Here is a 16,825-nt window from a genome sequence, read left to right as displayed (position 1 = left end):
GGATGGACACCGCCACATGGAATGAACACGGTATTTACCCGTGTGGGTTCCATTTTACCTGAAGACCAGAAGCCTCAGGTCAACAGCCAGGGGTGAAGTCCAAGAGTACCCCCAGCCTCCAGCATCTAAGTAAAAGAGATGTGTACCAGGGAAAGGTCTGCCTGGGGGCCTCCTCCCCACCCCTGAATCCTCAAGCCAGCTCCCAGCCCCCACTACGGAGAGGTCTGAGTGATCTAGGAGTTCACTAAGACAGGGGAGGCGGCATCTTGCTAGGTAGGCCGAACAGCAAGTGCTTTGTCTCAGGATGGACATCTGAATGCATGCAAAAGAGGCCAGAGGAAAAGGAAGCCTTAAGTGGCCAGTGTGGGCGGGTGTGCGTGCGTGTGCAGGGGCACGCCACTGCCTGGCCTTCCCTCTAAATGCAGACCAGGCCTCGGTAATCCCTTCGCCGCTCAGCCACCCTCCATCAGCCAACCAGCAAAACACAGCCCCCATTCTGCTCAGGAATGTGCTTTCGGAAACTTAATCTAACTGCCGGGTCTGGGCCAAATCCCCCATGGCACGAACCCAAAGACAGCACCCCGTTCTGCCGCTGCTCCCGCCTTCCCGCTGCCTCCTCCAAGCCCGGGAGGCTGCAGTTCCACCCCACTGACTCCCTGTTCTCTGGGATGCGGCCCCTCGAAGCCCGCTCTCTCCGTCTCCAGCGCTTCTCGGGCCCTCTGGTCAGCCCCAAACATGTCACTTCTGATTCATGTCTCAATGACGAGCCAACAGCTCTTGGCTTTCAAGCAAGACTCTCTGGGCTTCTGCACAAGCCTCCTCTTCTCTCACTGTGCCTTCTGGGTTGCAACCAAACCCTCCCCTTTGTCCTCACTGCCAACTGCAGATCCCTTCGAGCACCAGAGAAAGAAGTGGCCAGGAATTTTTTAGAAATAAAGGCTAAAAATGGTCTCTCCTCACACAGATACACCTTGAAGCAGAAGGAGGGCTCCACCATAAATCTTCAACTCTCCAACTATCCCTTCCTCCATATAAAAGGTTCAGGCTGGCTCCTAATTAGGCCGAATGAATGGTTATGGAGTTTCCTGAGTCTCCACAGACACGTGCTGACCATTTGCAGATGAGCAATCCTTGTAGATGAGCAGGATTATCCTTTAAAGGCGCGAACACTGCTAAAAGGCACATCTTACTTGTAATAAGAAACTAATGGAAGCGACCTAATTGCACACGAATAGAAAAAGTGCTCAGTACATATGACAGAGTCCCTCAGGGGATGTTCTAGGGCCATCAGTAACTATGAACCTGCTCTGATGGGGGTTTAAGGTAGGGGGGCAGGTTATCTAGTGAAGGGCATGGGCAAACCTTCTAGAGTGATGGCCACACAGTTGTATACATATGAAAAATGCATCAGGCTATTCACTTATTAGTGCACTGTGTGTACTTTACTGGATGCATTTTATACTCAATACAAAAGAACAAGTAAATATGGTCATACGGCCAACAGAAAAATGCTAATCACACAATGTCAAGGGGGAGAGAATAAGGATAGAAACTGTATATTCACTAGTATCATTAAAATAGTGTGAAGGTACGGGCATGCCATTATGCTAAGTGAGTAAGTCAGAGACAAATACCCCATGATTTCACTCACAGGTAGCATCTAAAAAATAAACAAAGCAAAACCCAGACTCATGGATACAGAGAAGAGAGTGCTGGTTGCCAGAGTGGGGGAGGTTTGGGGTCGGCGGGGGTGGGGATGGAAAAATGGGTGAAGGAGATCAAGAGGTACAAGCTTCCAGGTTATAAAATAGGCCATTGGGATAATAATGCATAGCACAGGGAATACAATCAGTAACAGTGACATTGTATGGTGACAGATGGTAACGAGACTCATTGCGGTGATCATTTCACAATGTACACAAACGTTAAATCACTATGCTATACACGTGAAACTAATATTGTATGTCAATTATATACTTCAGTAAAAAAGCAAGTATTGGTATGGATAAAGACTGGAAGTGCACACTCCAAAATGGGAATGGTAATGGTTGTGTGATGACGGTGGGGTGAGGGGAAATGGTATCTCCTATGAATTCTGTACTTTCTGTAATGCAGTTTTCATTACAATTTAAAAACATGAAAGAGGATATGATAGAAGAAGTGTAGCTCTGACCTCAGCCCTTCTTATAGGATGAGATAACCCCTCCCTGTCCGCTACCCTCCTCAACCTACATCAGCCAGCACCTTCATTGCACCCCACAAGCACAGTGAGGGTCTGCCTCTCTCCCGGAGCATGCAGAGTATGCTACCCTGCTTCCCAGGGACCTAGAGCTCACATTCAACGGGTGCTCCTTCTGCCACCACAGCAAACGGCTCTCACAGTGTGGGGAGGCTCTAAGATGCAGTCAGGCTCCTCCCAGTCCCCTGGGGGAGACAGATGAGGAACCCTCCCTGCCCTCTCCTTTCTCGGAGAAAAGGGTGGGGCTGCCTGACGCTTTCCAAAAGAACATGAATATTGCCTGCGGGGTGTCTCTGTTCTGTTCTCTCTTGGAGTCAAGTCCCTCCAGGGACCTGGGAACCAGGGCGGGGTCTTTTATCCCCTGCTTTTCTGCTTCACCATCTCCTCCCACTTTCCTCCCAGGCCTCATGCCTCACATACCCCCAGGGACCCCAGCCAAACTTTAAGGAGCGAAGCATTTCCCAAGTTTGCTGCTTTGGCATGACCCCTAACATACTCAGGAGGGTGACAATGATGGTGACATGGAAGTCCAAAGCAAGGCTGTCAGGGGTCAGGGGACACTGCTAGGTCATGAGCAAACAAGCTCTGGACATCTCAACATTCTAATACAAATACCACTAAAGTCTCAACAAGGCTCCCTATTCCCCATACTTCAGGCTCCAGGAAAGAAGAGGTCATTCTTAATATATCCTGGCTACAGACTCCACATTAAGAACGGATGTTAGGGCTGCCCTGCAGCCTTCTGAAGTTTATTTCGTCAGATAAGTCTGGTCTCTCATATGTACACAATGGGCAGAAAACCAGGTAATGTGTGCTTTGCACCTGGGTACCATAATATTCCCAAGTGGTAATTACATATTAAGAGGAGTATAAAGCCTTCTCCCGGCATCCCCCTTGGACCAAACCATCCCCAATCTCATCCTCTTTTCTGTTCGTTTTACTCTTTGTCACACAGTTTCCTTTCTGTTGTGCTCTACTATTTGTATCCCAGGCATGTGGACCACGTCTGCCCCTGAAACAGGAGGCCCGGTGTGGGACGGGCAGCTCTGCTCAGACCCACACATGGCTGTTGTAAGTGCTCTGACAGTAACCGCCATGAGGATGGAGTGTGGGGCATGAAGCGACAGGGGCAGCTGGCACAAGCACCCCCAGGTAACCACGTAGAAAGGCACGGCCACATAGTGTGGCCCATTTCTGGGGCCCACACAAACAGTTCAACCATGCTGAGTTCCCTTCTTTCTAGACACCCTCTGCAGACAGTGTCCCTACTCAGAGAAAACAGCGTCCCCAGGGCACAGTGGTCCCCCACCATCGGGGACTGCTCGGCAGCTCCCACTCTCTGGTTTGAAGTGTCAAATTGTAAGGCCTCCTTTTATATGAAGACAAATGACACGGGGTGTGAAGGGCCTGGGGGAGAGAGTTAGAAAGAGGGCACCGTGGCAGAAGAACAAAGGAACAGCACTCACTGGCTAGTGTCACAGTGGCTGGCACGCTGGCCACAGCTCCTGCAGGCATGCGGGCCACACACTGGTACCGTCCCACCGTGTGGTTGTTGAGGGCAGTGACGACCAGCGTCCCGCGGGTGATGAGGATGCCCAGAGCATCATCTGAGCCATTCAGCTCCTTCCCGTTCAGGCGCCAGGTGGCGTTCATCCACGGGGGCTCCACCACGCAGCCCAGGATCACAGTTCCTCCCAGCTTCTGGACGGTGGAAGAGGGCTGGACAGTGACCTGGGGGACCTGGTCTGGAGGAAGAAGGGGGACGTAGAAGTGAACGGACAACCTTCACGAAACCAATGACATGACCTTTTTAGAAGCACAGCCCCCAGGCAGCCTTTCAGAACTGAGCAACCCAGAGGGGTTGGTCTTTCTCTGAAGAACTCTACTGTCCTTGGTCCGTTCTCCAACCTGCGCTCGTTCTCAAAGGCAGACTGGAGTGGCAGCATGACGTAGAGGCAAGAGCCTAGGCTCTGGGGTTGGACGGACCCGGGCCCCCATCCCAGCACCACTGCTTCTGAGCCAGGTCACTTTTGCCTTTTTGTGTCTCCATTTCTCGCCTACAAAACGGGGCCAGTAATACTCGCTTCACAGGGTTGTCGTGAAGCTCACGACAAATGCACGTGAACTGCCTGCCATAACCTCATGTACGTCCTCAATAAAAGGCAGTTGTTAGTATTCATTCTCCTCGGGTATATATATATATTCGAAATGATGATGATACTAAAATATAACTGATACGGTCTTGCCAAGATGATTTGTCATCTTGTATTCCTGAGTGTGCCCCTGGAGGCCAGTGGGAATGAGGTGTTCTTCAAAATCCAGGAAAAGGCAGGCCTTTTTAAAAGGATACTACTGAATGTGTAGTATTTCTACTTGACACGAAGGGCAAATGTTCTTTTAGACGGGCAGGCTGAGAAAGGGAAGGAAAGCACTCACTCAAGTCAGCAAAGCAGCCTGCTGCGGCTAAGAGGAGGCACGCGAGGGTGACCGCAGGCCTTTTTTCTCTCCGGGTCGTCATCATCCCATGCAGTACGGTGTCACAAAGGGTCCAAGCCAACGTCCCATAAGCCACCAGCGTCACTCAGATGGCTACTACAATCCCCTGCACTCTGTCGTGAGAAAGAGAGAAATGGCTGCGGTGAGTGACGATGCTCGGGATGCCACTGTGATAGCCACAGCGCCTGACTTTGTGCCCTTGCCCCCTGCCTCCATCACACGTGCTGGCAACATTCAGAATGTTGACCTGACCGGCTGCTGGAAGACCAAGGAACACGGTCATGTCACTTCTCATCTAGAAGAAGCTTCTTTTTTAGACCCCTTGAGCTAGAAGAGGATTTTATTGTGGTACAACAGCTAAAGCGTTGCCCAGCATACCAGCAGTGACAAGGGCAGGGGAGCCCAGGACTAGAGAGGCTGGGCTCGGCAGCCACGTTCAGGGCTCCAGGCAGTGAGCGCCTCACACACATGCTGGAAAGGATGACGTGATCTTTACCATTTGCTTGCAGAAAGCCAGATGTCCACGGCCACACGGCATGCCACGCCGCTGGTACGAGACCTGTAGACAACACTGTCATGCATGCCAAACCCCTCCTGTAGGGGATGTTACTAATGAATCCTGAAGTCTCAGAGATTCCAGGAAGATCTCCTGTTTTAATTCACCCCTGGCTCTTCACCTATTTTCCTATCAACTCTCTCGATTCCTGGGATCAGCCTACCCTCCTCAGCTTGTGTGTAACCTCTACCCCCAAACACAAACACAGACAGAAGTCACACATCACCAAGGCCCCTCGCCTTCTCTTGCCCCTGGTGCTAGAATCCTAGTGTTTTCCATCTCTACAAAATTTGTACTCTTGACCATTGTCCGTGATGCATCCCCACCCCTGGAACAACGTTACTTCGAGGCTCTACACTACACTGTACCTCCAGCTACTGGATGGCGCATCTCCGCTCTCAGCCGCCCTCTTACTGTCTGCCTGGAGCTTTGACTCTGCATCTTCCACAGCAGTAATTCCTCATGCCTCCTTCCTTAAGCTACGGTCCTTAAAAGATTCACCAAAGTCATATGCAGGCAAGTGTACATTGTAACCCATACCTCTGTCACGGCTTAAATCAAGATTTGCGTCTATTGTCGTGGTACTTACAGAACTGTCGTACTTACAGAACATTAGGCCAACAAGGCCAACATCCTTATTAAGTAGGGAGGCATTAGAACGAACTTCAGATAACATCAAAGGTAACATGTCAGTGATCTGGGCAGTGGATGCATCTTCCTGAACCATGCACATGCGCCAATACAAATGGTAGATTTCCAGGAGGGTGACCTATATCCAAACTGTCCACTCCCTTGGACCCGTTTACCTAACCAAGGACCCCATCAAAGGCCTACAGTCACCACTGAAAAGTGAAGGGAAGTAGCTAAGCTGCCCAACGGAGAGAAATATCGTGCTTACCAGTCTCCGGAATTCTCGTCACCTGTATAGTCTGCTTTAAGAGCCTGTCTTCAGCCCTCCAACCCCATCACTCCCGACATGCAGATGGAAAGCCGGCCTTTAAGACTCTTGCTCCGTGCCAGGAAGTGCTTGGGATTTGCCTCAACCTTTCCCTTCTCTAGGCTCCTTTGGTTTTTTTTTTGTTTTTTTTTTTTACCTGGCTAAGTTAAGAGGGTCACATTTGCTCTGTCCAACAAGCACCCCTCCAAACCAGATCTGGGCCCTAGCCCCACACTCACGTTCAGAATGTTTTCCAAGGCAGAGTCCTTTTCCCTGGATTCTTAATCCCTCCCTTTGCTTCATGTCTTGGGCATCAAAGGACCCCCAAGACTCCTCCACTGCCCTGGAAAGGACAAGGGGGGGGGCCTTTTCTGGAGGTTTGAAAGAAAATTTTTGAGGAAGCTTTTCACGTTTTTCCTGTCAAGTTACAATAATCTCCTCATGGTGTAGAGAGAACTTTTACTCTTTCTCAGGCAACCCAATAAAGTTAGGTTATCAGCAAAGTGCAATTAGGGAAAAAGCGGCAAAGGGGGAGTGTGGCTGGGGTGGCAGCAATGTGGGAGGGAGTCTTGCTAAGCTCTTTGCACAAGTCTTCTTTCAATCTTCATACAAACTCTACAAGGTGGGGATTGTTATCCTCCATTTTACAGGTGAGGCAGCCGAGCTCCAGAAGCTCAGTAACTTGCCCAAGGTCCCAGAACCAGAGACTGGGAATGAAACCCAGGCTGGGCTCTTTTCAAAGCTCTATACTTTTAACCCACAAGAGGAGCCTTTTCACATTTTTTCTATCTGTGCTCTGCACCTGGTGGGTGCTTAGCAGACAGAGTTGGAGAAGGTGTGATGTAGGATGGGGAGGGATTTTAACAGTGATTTCTAGAGGAAATTTACATTAATAGATTCATAAACTAGTACCAAAACGCAAGCTTTTGGTGTCCTCTGAATTTTCCAGCTACTTGTTTTAATTCTCTACTTTTCCCCAATGAAGTAACACTTATCTAGAACACTGCATGAATTACCAATTAGAGGACTGTAGGGAACTTGATCTTGATGTGTTCCAGCTTCCTCAACTCCTTAAGAAGATTGCTCACACCTGTTCCATCTCTGCCCCAAGAAAGGAAGGAAGGGGGAGGCAAGGACGAAGAATATGAACACAAAGCAATAAAGGGCAAAGAGAAGACAAGCAGACAAAGAGGCCAGGGGGGCTGTTTCTTATCTGAGCACAGGGAGGGGGGGCTCCAGAGGTGTTTGGGTTGTAAAGTCGACAAAGGTTTTACTGAGGAAATTCAGCCCAGACCCCCTCCTGCTTAATGAGGACCGGCCAAACAATTACTGTTACTTCTGCACCCTTGGTAATTTATAGGATTCGAAATGGAAACAGACCCCACTTTTGCTGCCGGCCACCATCCTGCTTTTATAAGCAACCAGGAGAAAAGAATGGATTTGGGGAGCAGGAGAGAGTGAGAGGAAGCAGGTATCTAAAGAGGGAGAAAGGAGTTAGTTAACTCATTAATCCCCACTACGGAGTTGTAAGCAGATACCACTTAATGACCCCAAAGCAGGTCACACGGAGCCTCATTCACAAAAAGCAGAACTCTGACAAAAATAGGGAAGCAGGGGATCACTACAGCTGTGATGCATATATTTAGCAGCTAGGAAAATTGAGTTGCTTCCTGGACCAAGTTACCTAGTGAGCTTGGTCTAGAAAGAGAATTCCAGAGACCTAAGTTTCTGAGAATTTTGTGGTGATGATAAAGATAAAAGGCAACTAAGGCTTATTTGGAATACCTAATTGCAGTGGAACTGTGTCCCACTGTGAAATGAACAAGGTACAATTTCAAAGTTGGTTGAAGGCAACAGTAAGGCCTGTTATTTTTCTTGGCAATGCAAACTGCATCTAGATCCTTCTCATTTTCTATGCATTTTCTCAGAAAAGGGGGGGAGAAATCAGAAGCCGAGGAAAGGGAAAATAAATTATTGACAAGAATTCCTGACTGCGGCTTAGGTACTTGCTAGTTTTAAGCGTTATTTGGACAAGAAAAAGAAAAGGTATCTGAGAAATTTAACTGCTGACATACATGTTCCCACTGAAACAATCTCCACCAAGCAGACGTTTTTAAACTTTCCAAAAACAACAACAACAGAATATACTTCTGGGGTTGAGACCAATGAGAAATTATAGCCTCGGAGTATTTATTTTGTGAGAAAATTACAAACAACTGAGAATCGATCAAAAGCAGGAGGCAGCCAGCTCCACCTTCTCCCAAGAGGACTGGCTGGCGCACAAGTGAGACAGAGGAACTGGAGGCCACAGCTTGTCCCTGATCCCCCAGGGCACTGCAGCTCTCTCTCGGAAAGGAAGGGAAGCCTGTGGTCTTAAACACAAAACCCACCCGTTGGATATCCTATGGCCAATAACCAAGATGAGCTAAAGAGAAGAGCATGTGATCTAACAGATACCATAGAGGGACCTATTTCTAAAAAAACAAAAACAAAACATTCTTTCAGTGACAAGAACAAGACATGACAAAGTTTCGTTCAGGGGAGCTAGCTACATGAAAAAATAAACATATTTTTAAAAAATTTTTAATGTTTATTTTGAGGGAGAGAGAGACAGAGTGCAAGCTGAGGAGGGGCAGAGAGAGAGGGAGACAGACTCTGAAGCAGGCTCCAGGCTCTGAGCTGTCAGCACAGAGCCTGACACGGGGCTCGAACTCACAAACCGTGGAGATCAGACCTGAGCTGAAGTCAGATGCTTAACTGACTGAGCCACCCAGGCGCCCCGGAAAAAAGAAATATTTCTGACCTGAAATTATTATTATTATTATTATTATTATTTGCAAATTCCCAATTCTGTAGAGTAAGATTCAGTTTTCCCAAAGGTCTTTGAAGGCAGGGAGAAGTTTTGCTTATAAGGGATGCTCCCAAGTGCCAACGGGGGAGAGCAAAGAGTGGGGCAGGGGTGAGGGCTGGCAGTCACCCCCCTGCCTCAAAAAGGGGGTGCGCTCCTGCTCAGAGGAGTGACATCGGGGAAATCTCAGGGAAACAAGTGATTCTAATTCTCAGAGGGCTGAAGATGTGAGTTTAAATAGACTTAGGAGAACGGTTTAAGAAAGGTCATTTTTACTTAAAAAGTTGTACTTTTACCCACAGACCTAATTAAAAAGAAAAATTTTTAATTAGCAGGGACCTCAGAGAAAATGAAAGAATAGCTTAGAATAACACCTATGGGTATGGAGTGTTATAAATGAGAAAAGCAAGGGGCAGAGAGGCTAAGTGATTTGCAGAAGGTCTCCCAGCTACTTAAGAGAGATTTAGGACTCTAAGTCAGGCCTTCGGACTGCTAGTCCTGGGCTTTCTCTACTATTCCAGTACTGCCTCCCAACAAATGGTTTCTGAGGTCATATTTACCAACTTCTTGGAACTACTTTTAGAACTAAATTCGGAATATTTTTGAATCTACTTTCTTATGCAGAAAAATGATGTCATCTGGATCATTATCTATAACTTTCTCTGTGGTTATTTTCATTCTTTTACCATTTACATCCTAATCTAGAACATTCTCTTACTGTTGTTCACAGATTTTCTGTAATGGTGAAAATATACTGTATTTGTACTCTAAGCGCTAGTCACTAGCCACTCGTGGCTATCAAATACTTGAAGTGTGGGTAATGTGACTGAGGAACCACATTTTTAATGTTACCAGATAGGGCTGGTGGTTACCACATGGGGCAGTACAGTTCTAGACTGAGATCTAGAATAACTACCCAGACCACTCTGATGTCAAACAGGAGGGAACAGCAAAGATTTGATATTCTTAAGTTTGAGCCATGTTCTAGCCAGTCTCTAAATATAATTCTAGCTTCTTTCTTGTCCAAATTTTGTCTATTAAAAAAATTATGTATATTACGATTTCACTATTATCAGGTATAAAAAAATAATACTGTGATCTACCATTGAAGACAGCATGCAAATCCCTGTACTAAAAGATGGATTCTGTCCTGAGTAACTTACGGCTTGGGGGATTAAGTCAGCCAGTGTTCAGCACATATCCATGAGCTCCTCATTACCCAGCTGCCTCTGCAGCTGGCTTAGAGCCATGTGACTGCTGCTGGCCAATCAAGTGTAAGTGAACATGTCAAGCGTCACTTCTAGGCTAAGGCTGTTAAGAGCTACAGAACCAGAGCTCTGCTTCCATTTCTCCTTTTCTCTAGTCCTGGTGACCATCACAGGTTCCAGAAAGCATAGCTACAAGATGAAAGAAGTCAATGCAATCTAGGACAGGAGAAAAAATAAACCATTGTTGCAAAAAACCACTGAAATTTTGGGGATTCCTCTCATGTAACAACTTTAGCATTCTTTACTCTAAAACCTTACTTAACTGATTACAGTGGCAAGTGAGAGCAGAGGGAAGGGAGCATTTTCAATATTGGGTCTTCAGGAAAGGTTTTCTGGATAAGGGGGTTGGGAAGGCCCCTTGGGATATGCATATGTAAAGAGCTGAGGGCAAGGCTGATGGGAAAGATCTGTCTGGAGGACAGTACATGGAGCAATTTGGCTGTTACAGAAGGCTTATCTGAACAGTGGTCACCACACTTTTCTGATCTTGCTTTCTTATGAGTAAAATATTCTGGGCAAATATCCCCACTACATTCACGTTTATTCATAAATTAAATGCATGGGCTGCCGAACTAAAATTTAAAAAGAGTAGGTAAAAGTGAACCGGTGTTTCAATGACTTATTGATCATGATTATTTTATAATATAATTAAAGCTAATAGCTTAAGACAGAAAAGCCTATTTAGGATTAGGTGTGTCCCTACCGATATGGATGTAACCTCTTTCAAACAGTGGCCCCGAATGTTAAATATTTTGCTAACTTCTCATCAGATAGGGTTCCATTATCATTGTTTTTACTTCCTTATGCGGCTTGAAGAGGGTCAGCTCTGCTTTTTACTTCCTGTGAGCGTGTGCTTGGATTATCTGCATATTCTTCCGCCATAGTTTCTTTGAAGCAAGCTCTTTAAGCCACCTTGTCCTTTCATGAGCATTATTTTAGTTAAAACTAAATTCTATAACCTGTAAGTCCACTTAAGAGAACAGGAAAACTGGGGAGTGAATAAGCAAGTGTGGTCCCCACTGTCACACCATAGAGATCTCTTGCTACTGTTGTGCACATTACTGTGATGTACAGGCTAAAGGTACCAGTGTCAACGCTTAATATTAAACATCAGGAAAGCTGAATTTCTTTCCTATTCCAATGGAATTTCTTATATTTCCCCTGTGGAGCTTGCACTCTATTTTGAGACTTCTAGAAGAATGGAAAGAGGCAAGGTAGGAAATTGAGATCAGGTCATGTTGTGGAAGCCTAGGGAAAAGAATTTTAAATTAACACCACAGACAGATGGTTTTTGAAGAGGGAATATATAACCAAAGTGGCATTTGCACAACCTGGGCTCCTCATTCACTGAACCCAAAATTTACAACAAGCTGCTAACCAACATGTTCAGAGTCTATTTCCACGCAGGTAGGCGAACCGCTTTACCACCCATGGAACTGGAAAGGAGGAGTCTAGACATACCATCTTGGTTCTGCAGAGGAATCCCCCCCACAGAGAGAAGCCACCTCTGCCTTCTGAGGAAAAGGACGATGTGGTCTCTTGATTTGCCCACTGGACAAAATCTAATTTTCTCCCACCTGCACCACTTGAGGAAAACGTTACCGGGGAAGTCACCTTTCTTTGTCACACATACCCCTTCCTTCAATTTCTCTTTAAGAAAAATTAAAAAATCTAGCCATAAGGGGGGAGGAGGAACCCACAAACCTTAAGAGAAAAGGAAAACCACTTCCTTTCTTCTCCACTCCCTTCTCAATTCCCCCACCCTATTCCATATAAATTCAATTTGACAACCCTGCTAATTGGATAAACGCAACTCCTACACTCCTAGAAAGCCATTCCCTTTTCTTTTTTTTTGTTTTTGGAGGGCTCAAAACAGGGTGATTGTGCCCTTCTTTAACAGGGATTCCATCTGCTTTATTTCTCCCTCTCCATTCACCACTCCTCGTGAATATTTATGAGGTCTTCCCTCCCAGCCTATCCCCCTTCCACCCCACCTCCACCCCACCTTCCTCCGTCAACCTCCCTCTACCCACCCTGCCTCCAGCCTGCTCTCCCTCCTCTGAGGGACAAAAACCTTCCAAAAGCACCCCCCCTCCCTTGCTTTAGATAAACACAGGCAGTGTCAAGTGTGAGGAGTAGGGGGAGGTGGGAGGGGGTTCAACTGCCAGTCAAGCCCCCGGCCTTCAATGAGGCCCAGGGGCCTACCCTAATCTGCTGCATGCTTGCCATATGGGGGCTGTGTTGCCCTGGGAAACACTAACAGGCAGAACGGAGCTTAATAGAGTCCATATTCATTGTAATGCAGTGAGATAGCTCAAGGCACCACTGCCCCTTCGGTCCAGTTTCATTCTTCTGCTTTCCTCTTTCTTTCTGGTTTTCCTCCCTTTTACTTTCTTTCTTCCTTTCAAAAGGAACGGGCCCCCAGAGAGCTCTAACCTGGAGAGGTCTCAGCTGGCAGAAAGGCTGGGCTTTGGGGTTGGGAAGGACAGTGCTGGGGTGGGACGAGGAGTTGGTGGGGAGAGGGGAGAAGTGGGGCTCCCAGGGCGGTCGAGTGGGGAGAGAGGTGCGGCACCTGCAAGGGGACGCGTGCGCTGGCTAGAGTGTAAGAGAGCGTGTGGTGGGTCGTGGGTAGACACGGCCCATCGGGGCCTTGGAGCAAAGAAACCTTCTCATTTATTCTGCTACCAACGCCTAGGTCTCCCAACAGCACCCCAGTCTCCAATGCCAGTCAATTTAAGGTCATTAAAGCCAGTGGCATCTACCTCCCTGAGGTGTCAGGCCTTCGGCCAATTCCCGGCTCCCCACAGTTGCCTTGAAAAGTCACAGGCGACGCAATGGGATGAAACCACTTCAAAAATAAATAAATCCCTATAGGGGCAGAGGATCCACCAGCCTGCTGTGCTGGGGCCCACCACCTCCTCTGGCTGGATGGCACTGAGGAAAAGGTGGCAGCTGTAGTCGGCCAGAGCCAAACTAGGGCATGCAGGGCCCTTTGCACTGGGGGAGCGGGCTCTCTAGCAGATTAAGCCTTGTCATAAGTATGTCTGCCGGAAGTGAGACTTGGGAGTCCTGGAGAGCAGAAGTGATCCTTCCTCAACGCCTCCAAGGGAAGGAGGGCTGATAACGTGGGAGGGGAAAAGGACGCATTTCTCCCAGTTTCTTAGAAAAGGTAAAATCGGTAACCAGGACACAAGAAGTCCTCCAAGAGTAAAGCATCGGTTTCATAAGTCGTGGAAGCCATTTGTCCTGTGACTGTAAAAGTCACAAATTTAAAATCAAGATAGAAAATAAAAGCAAAGAAAAGCTATCGAAACCTTCGTATACACCCCTATGGCTGAAACATTAGCCCCGTGGTGTCTAGCATGTAGAAAGAGACCAGTAAATGGTTGCTGAATGAATAAAACACACATTAGCTCCTATAGTTTCACCACTGCTGACAGAGAACTTGAAACTCTTTATTTATCCAACTGATGACTACAATCAGGGTTCAGATGGGGAATAGTGCTTTAGCAGAAGCATAATGCTCCCAGCAAAGGCACAGCAATGCCATCGTGATAGTGCCACAGTGACGCCAGTATCTACCAGGAGGCCTTTTTGTTATCCACATCAACCAAATGCCACAGTCAGGCAGGCTAAGTCACATGAAACTTCTCAAGCAAGGCAGATACCGGTGCCTGTTGTGGTCTAGTTTTTGCCCTCCAAACCTGGTATCTTCCACTTGCCTTGCTCTTACCCCACTGAGATGCATCCAAAATCTGTGGTTTCCTGAGCTCAACCCAGGGGAGACCAACAGTAGGAAACTACATAAAAGTCCTTACAATTTTTCTTTGCTTCTTTTAGCTTGATTTTAAGGCTGTATTACCTACCAACCCTCCAAGAAATGGTACAGAGGGTACTTTAAGAGCCAAGGTACAATTTCAATTCCTGGCTAGAAAACCTAAACAGCATGTGGTTATCTGAAATGCCAGCCTCAGCATCAAACCCATTTATATCCATGAGGGACCCATAAAGGTGATAATCCTTCTTCCCTGGGGACTCTACACCAGAGAAGGTGAAGACACGCAAAAGAACAGGGTTGTACAGGACTCAGAGCACTTATCCTCTCTACAGAGGAAGCCTGCCCCTCCCACTTCCTTTTTTCTGCATGGTTTCATTCCCAGTTGTTTGACCCCAGCATACTGCATGTGTTACAGAGAGGTGCTCCACAGAAGAGCGAGTGGGGATGCCTGGAGCGTCACTGAAAGCCACTCCTGAAGCACTCTGGGAGCTCAGCAGAGCAGTCACGCTCTCCCCAGGCTTCCCTGCAACGGACACTCTGGTCAATAATCTTACCACTGACGTGCGTGATGTGGTAAAGGCCAGAACAGCCACTCGGGGAAAGCGGAGACAGCTTCTCCGGTCTAGAACAAATACTTGCTTTTCATTTCACTGTTCAGAGGACACCCACTAGTTTGAGCATACACACATACACTCCACTTCACCTTCTCCTCCCCTCTTTCCTATCTATGATCAGTCATATGGATTCAAAGCAGCCAGAGAGGGGCACCTGGGTGGCTCAGTTGGTTAAGCGTCCGACTCTTGATTTCAGCTCAGGTCATGATCTCACGGTCGTGGGAGCCACAGCATGAAGCCTGCTTAAGACTCTCCCTCTCTCCCTCTGTGCCTCCCCCCACACGCGTGCGTGCCCTCTCTTAAAAACAGAAAATAAAAATAAAGTACCAAAGGCAGCCAGAGAAACACAACATAAGCCGCATATGTCATTTACAACTTTCTAGTAGACACATTTTACATCAGGCGAAAATAACTTTTAATAGCTTTCAACACAATATACCCCAAAGAGTGTAATTTTAATAGGTAATATAAAAATTAATAAGGTGTTTTATATTGTTTCATACTAAGTCTCCTAAACCTAGTGTGTATTTTCTATTTACTACACATCCCAATTTGGACAACCCACATTTCAGGTGCTCAACAGTCACACGTAGTAAAGGCTACTCCTGGACACCACAGGCCTAGAGCCCTCCAGCTGGCTCCCTGACGCTCTCCTCCCCCCATCTAATCTGCCTCCCCATGGTCACCTACCTTCCTTCTAGAACATCAAGCTCAGCCAATCAGTAAAGATGATAAATGGGTAGCTACCACCCACTGAATACACAATTATGAATTGTGGCCTGTTTCCTCCAGGCCACACTTCATAATTCATCTAATTTGATATAATCCTCCCAATGGCCCTGTAAGGCCGGTATATATGATCAACACATTTTATAAATGAAGAAATTAAAACTCAGAGTGGTTACATAGTTTGCCCAAGATTATACAGATGGTAAGTCAGTCAGGATTTGAACAGGTTCTAACTCTAAAACCCTTTTGGTTCTTTTCCCTCTAGTGCTTTAAATAAAGTATAGCAAAATAATTGATGGATTGTTATGCAGCCATTAAAATGGTAACTATAAAGGTCAAGCAGCAACATGAAAAATGTGTAAAGAATGTTAAGGGAAAAACATATCATTTTGGCATAAAACATGTAAGCAGTTGGGGGAGGCCTAGAAAGGAATAGGAAACACAAGCAGCTGATTTGAAAATGTGAAGGAAGTAGGAGTGATTTTTTTCTCTTTTCAGGTTGGTTCAAAACAAAGCAACTAACAGACCCACTTTCCACAATTTCCTATCTAAGTATGATTAAATGAAGTCCAAACTCCTTCGCACAACCTTCCGGGTTCTTTGTAAGTGGGCTACAGTCAACCTTTTCCAGGTCTTCCTCCCACAAGCCCCCAAATCTGGGCAAGCTGCATTTTCACACTCTCTCTTCTAGCAAAACCACCTCCCCCTTCTCCCTTCATTGCATCAGGGGAATTCTTAATTGTCCTTCAAAACTTATTGCAAATGTCACCGTACGATGCCTCCAATGACTATTCCACAGTGTTTTGCACATTATAACATTTCCATAATAATTTATGGATTTGATCATGTGTGCATAATGTGCCTCTGATATCTACCCTCTGACCCGACTACAAACTTCCTGAAGGCAAGGATGTGTTAACTTTATCTTAGTAACCCTAGCATCCAGAAAACCTTTGGCACATCACAGGGGCTCAGCCAATGTTTGCTAAACTGAAGGGTTTGTTCAGATTAGAAATTTGAGATTGAGAAGGACTGTTATCTGACCTTGGACCTATAGGAAAAATGCATACAGAAGGGTTATCAGTGGTGGGACCAAGGGGTCTTTCTACAGGAAAAGGACTATAACCCTGGCCCTTATTTTCCAAAACCAAATGGCCCTTAGAACAGTGTAGGCATCCCTGGAGGGGAGGGCCAAGTTGTCTGACAGAAGTCAGTGCCTCTGCAGACACTCCTATGGCTTGGGGTCTCATTCAAGAACCTTCTCGGTTTTCCTTATCTCTCTTCCCAAAACAAACACCCTACCAAGCTTGAGACATCTGGCTTCCTGCAGCCACTGAACTGCAAGGAATCTAATCTAGGA

At 46.7% G+C, this 16,825-nt stretch overlaps 1 protein-coding gene across 1 annotated transcript in view; it reads right to left on the bottom strand.

Annotated features, from left to right (window-relative positions):
- Positions 1-4,820, bottom strand: part of BOC (BOC cell adhesion associated, oncogene regulated) — a gene marked incomplete at its 5' end in the record, with an annotated part of 35,530 nt that extends 30,710 nt beyond the window's left edge. The window contains 2 exons of the mRNA XM_040484521.1: positions 3,706-3,984; positions 4,676-4,820. Of these exons, the coding sequence (XP_040340455.1) occupies positions 3,706-3,984; positions 4,676-4,820 (424 nt within the window). The remainder of the gene's footprint in view (positions 1-3,705; positions 3,985-4,675) is intronic.
- Between the last annotated feature and the right edge of the window lie 12,005 nt (positions 4,821-16,825).

Source organism: Herpailurus yagouaroundi, unplaced genomic scaffold (genome assembly GCF_014898765.1).
Source record: "Herpailurus yagouaroundi ecotype Mexico unplaced genomic scaffold, PumYag 162, whole genome shotgun sequence".
In the NCBI taxonomy this organism is placed as follows: Eukaryota; Metazoa; Chordata; class Mammalia; order Carnivora; family Felidae; genus Herpailurus; species Herpailurus yagouaroundi.
This window is presented reverse-complemented; position numbering and strand designations above follow the sequence as displayed.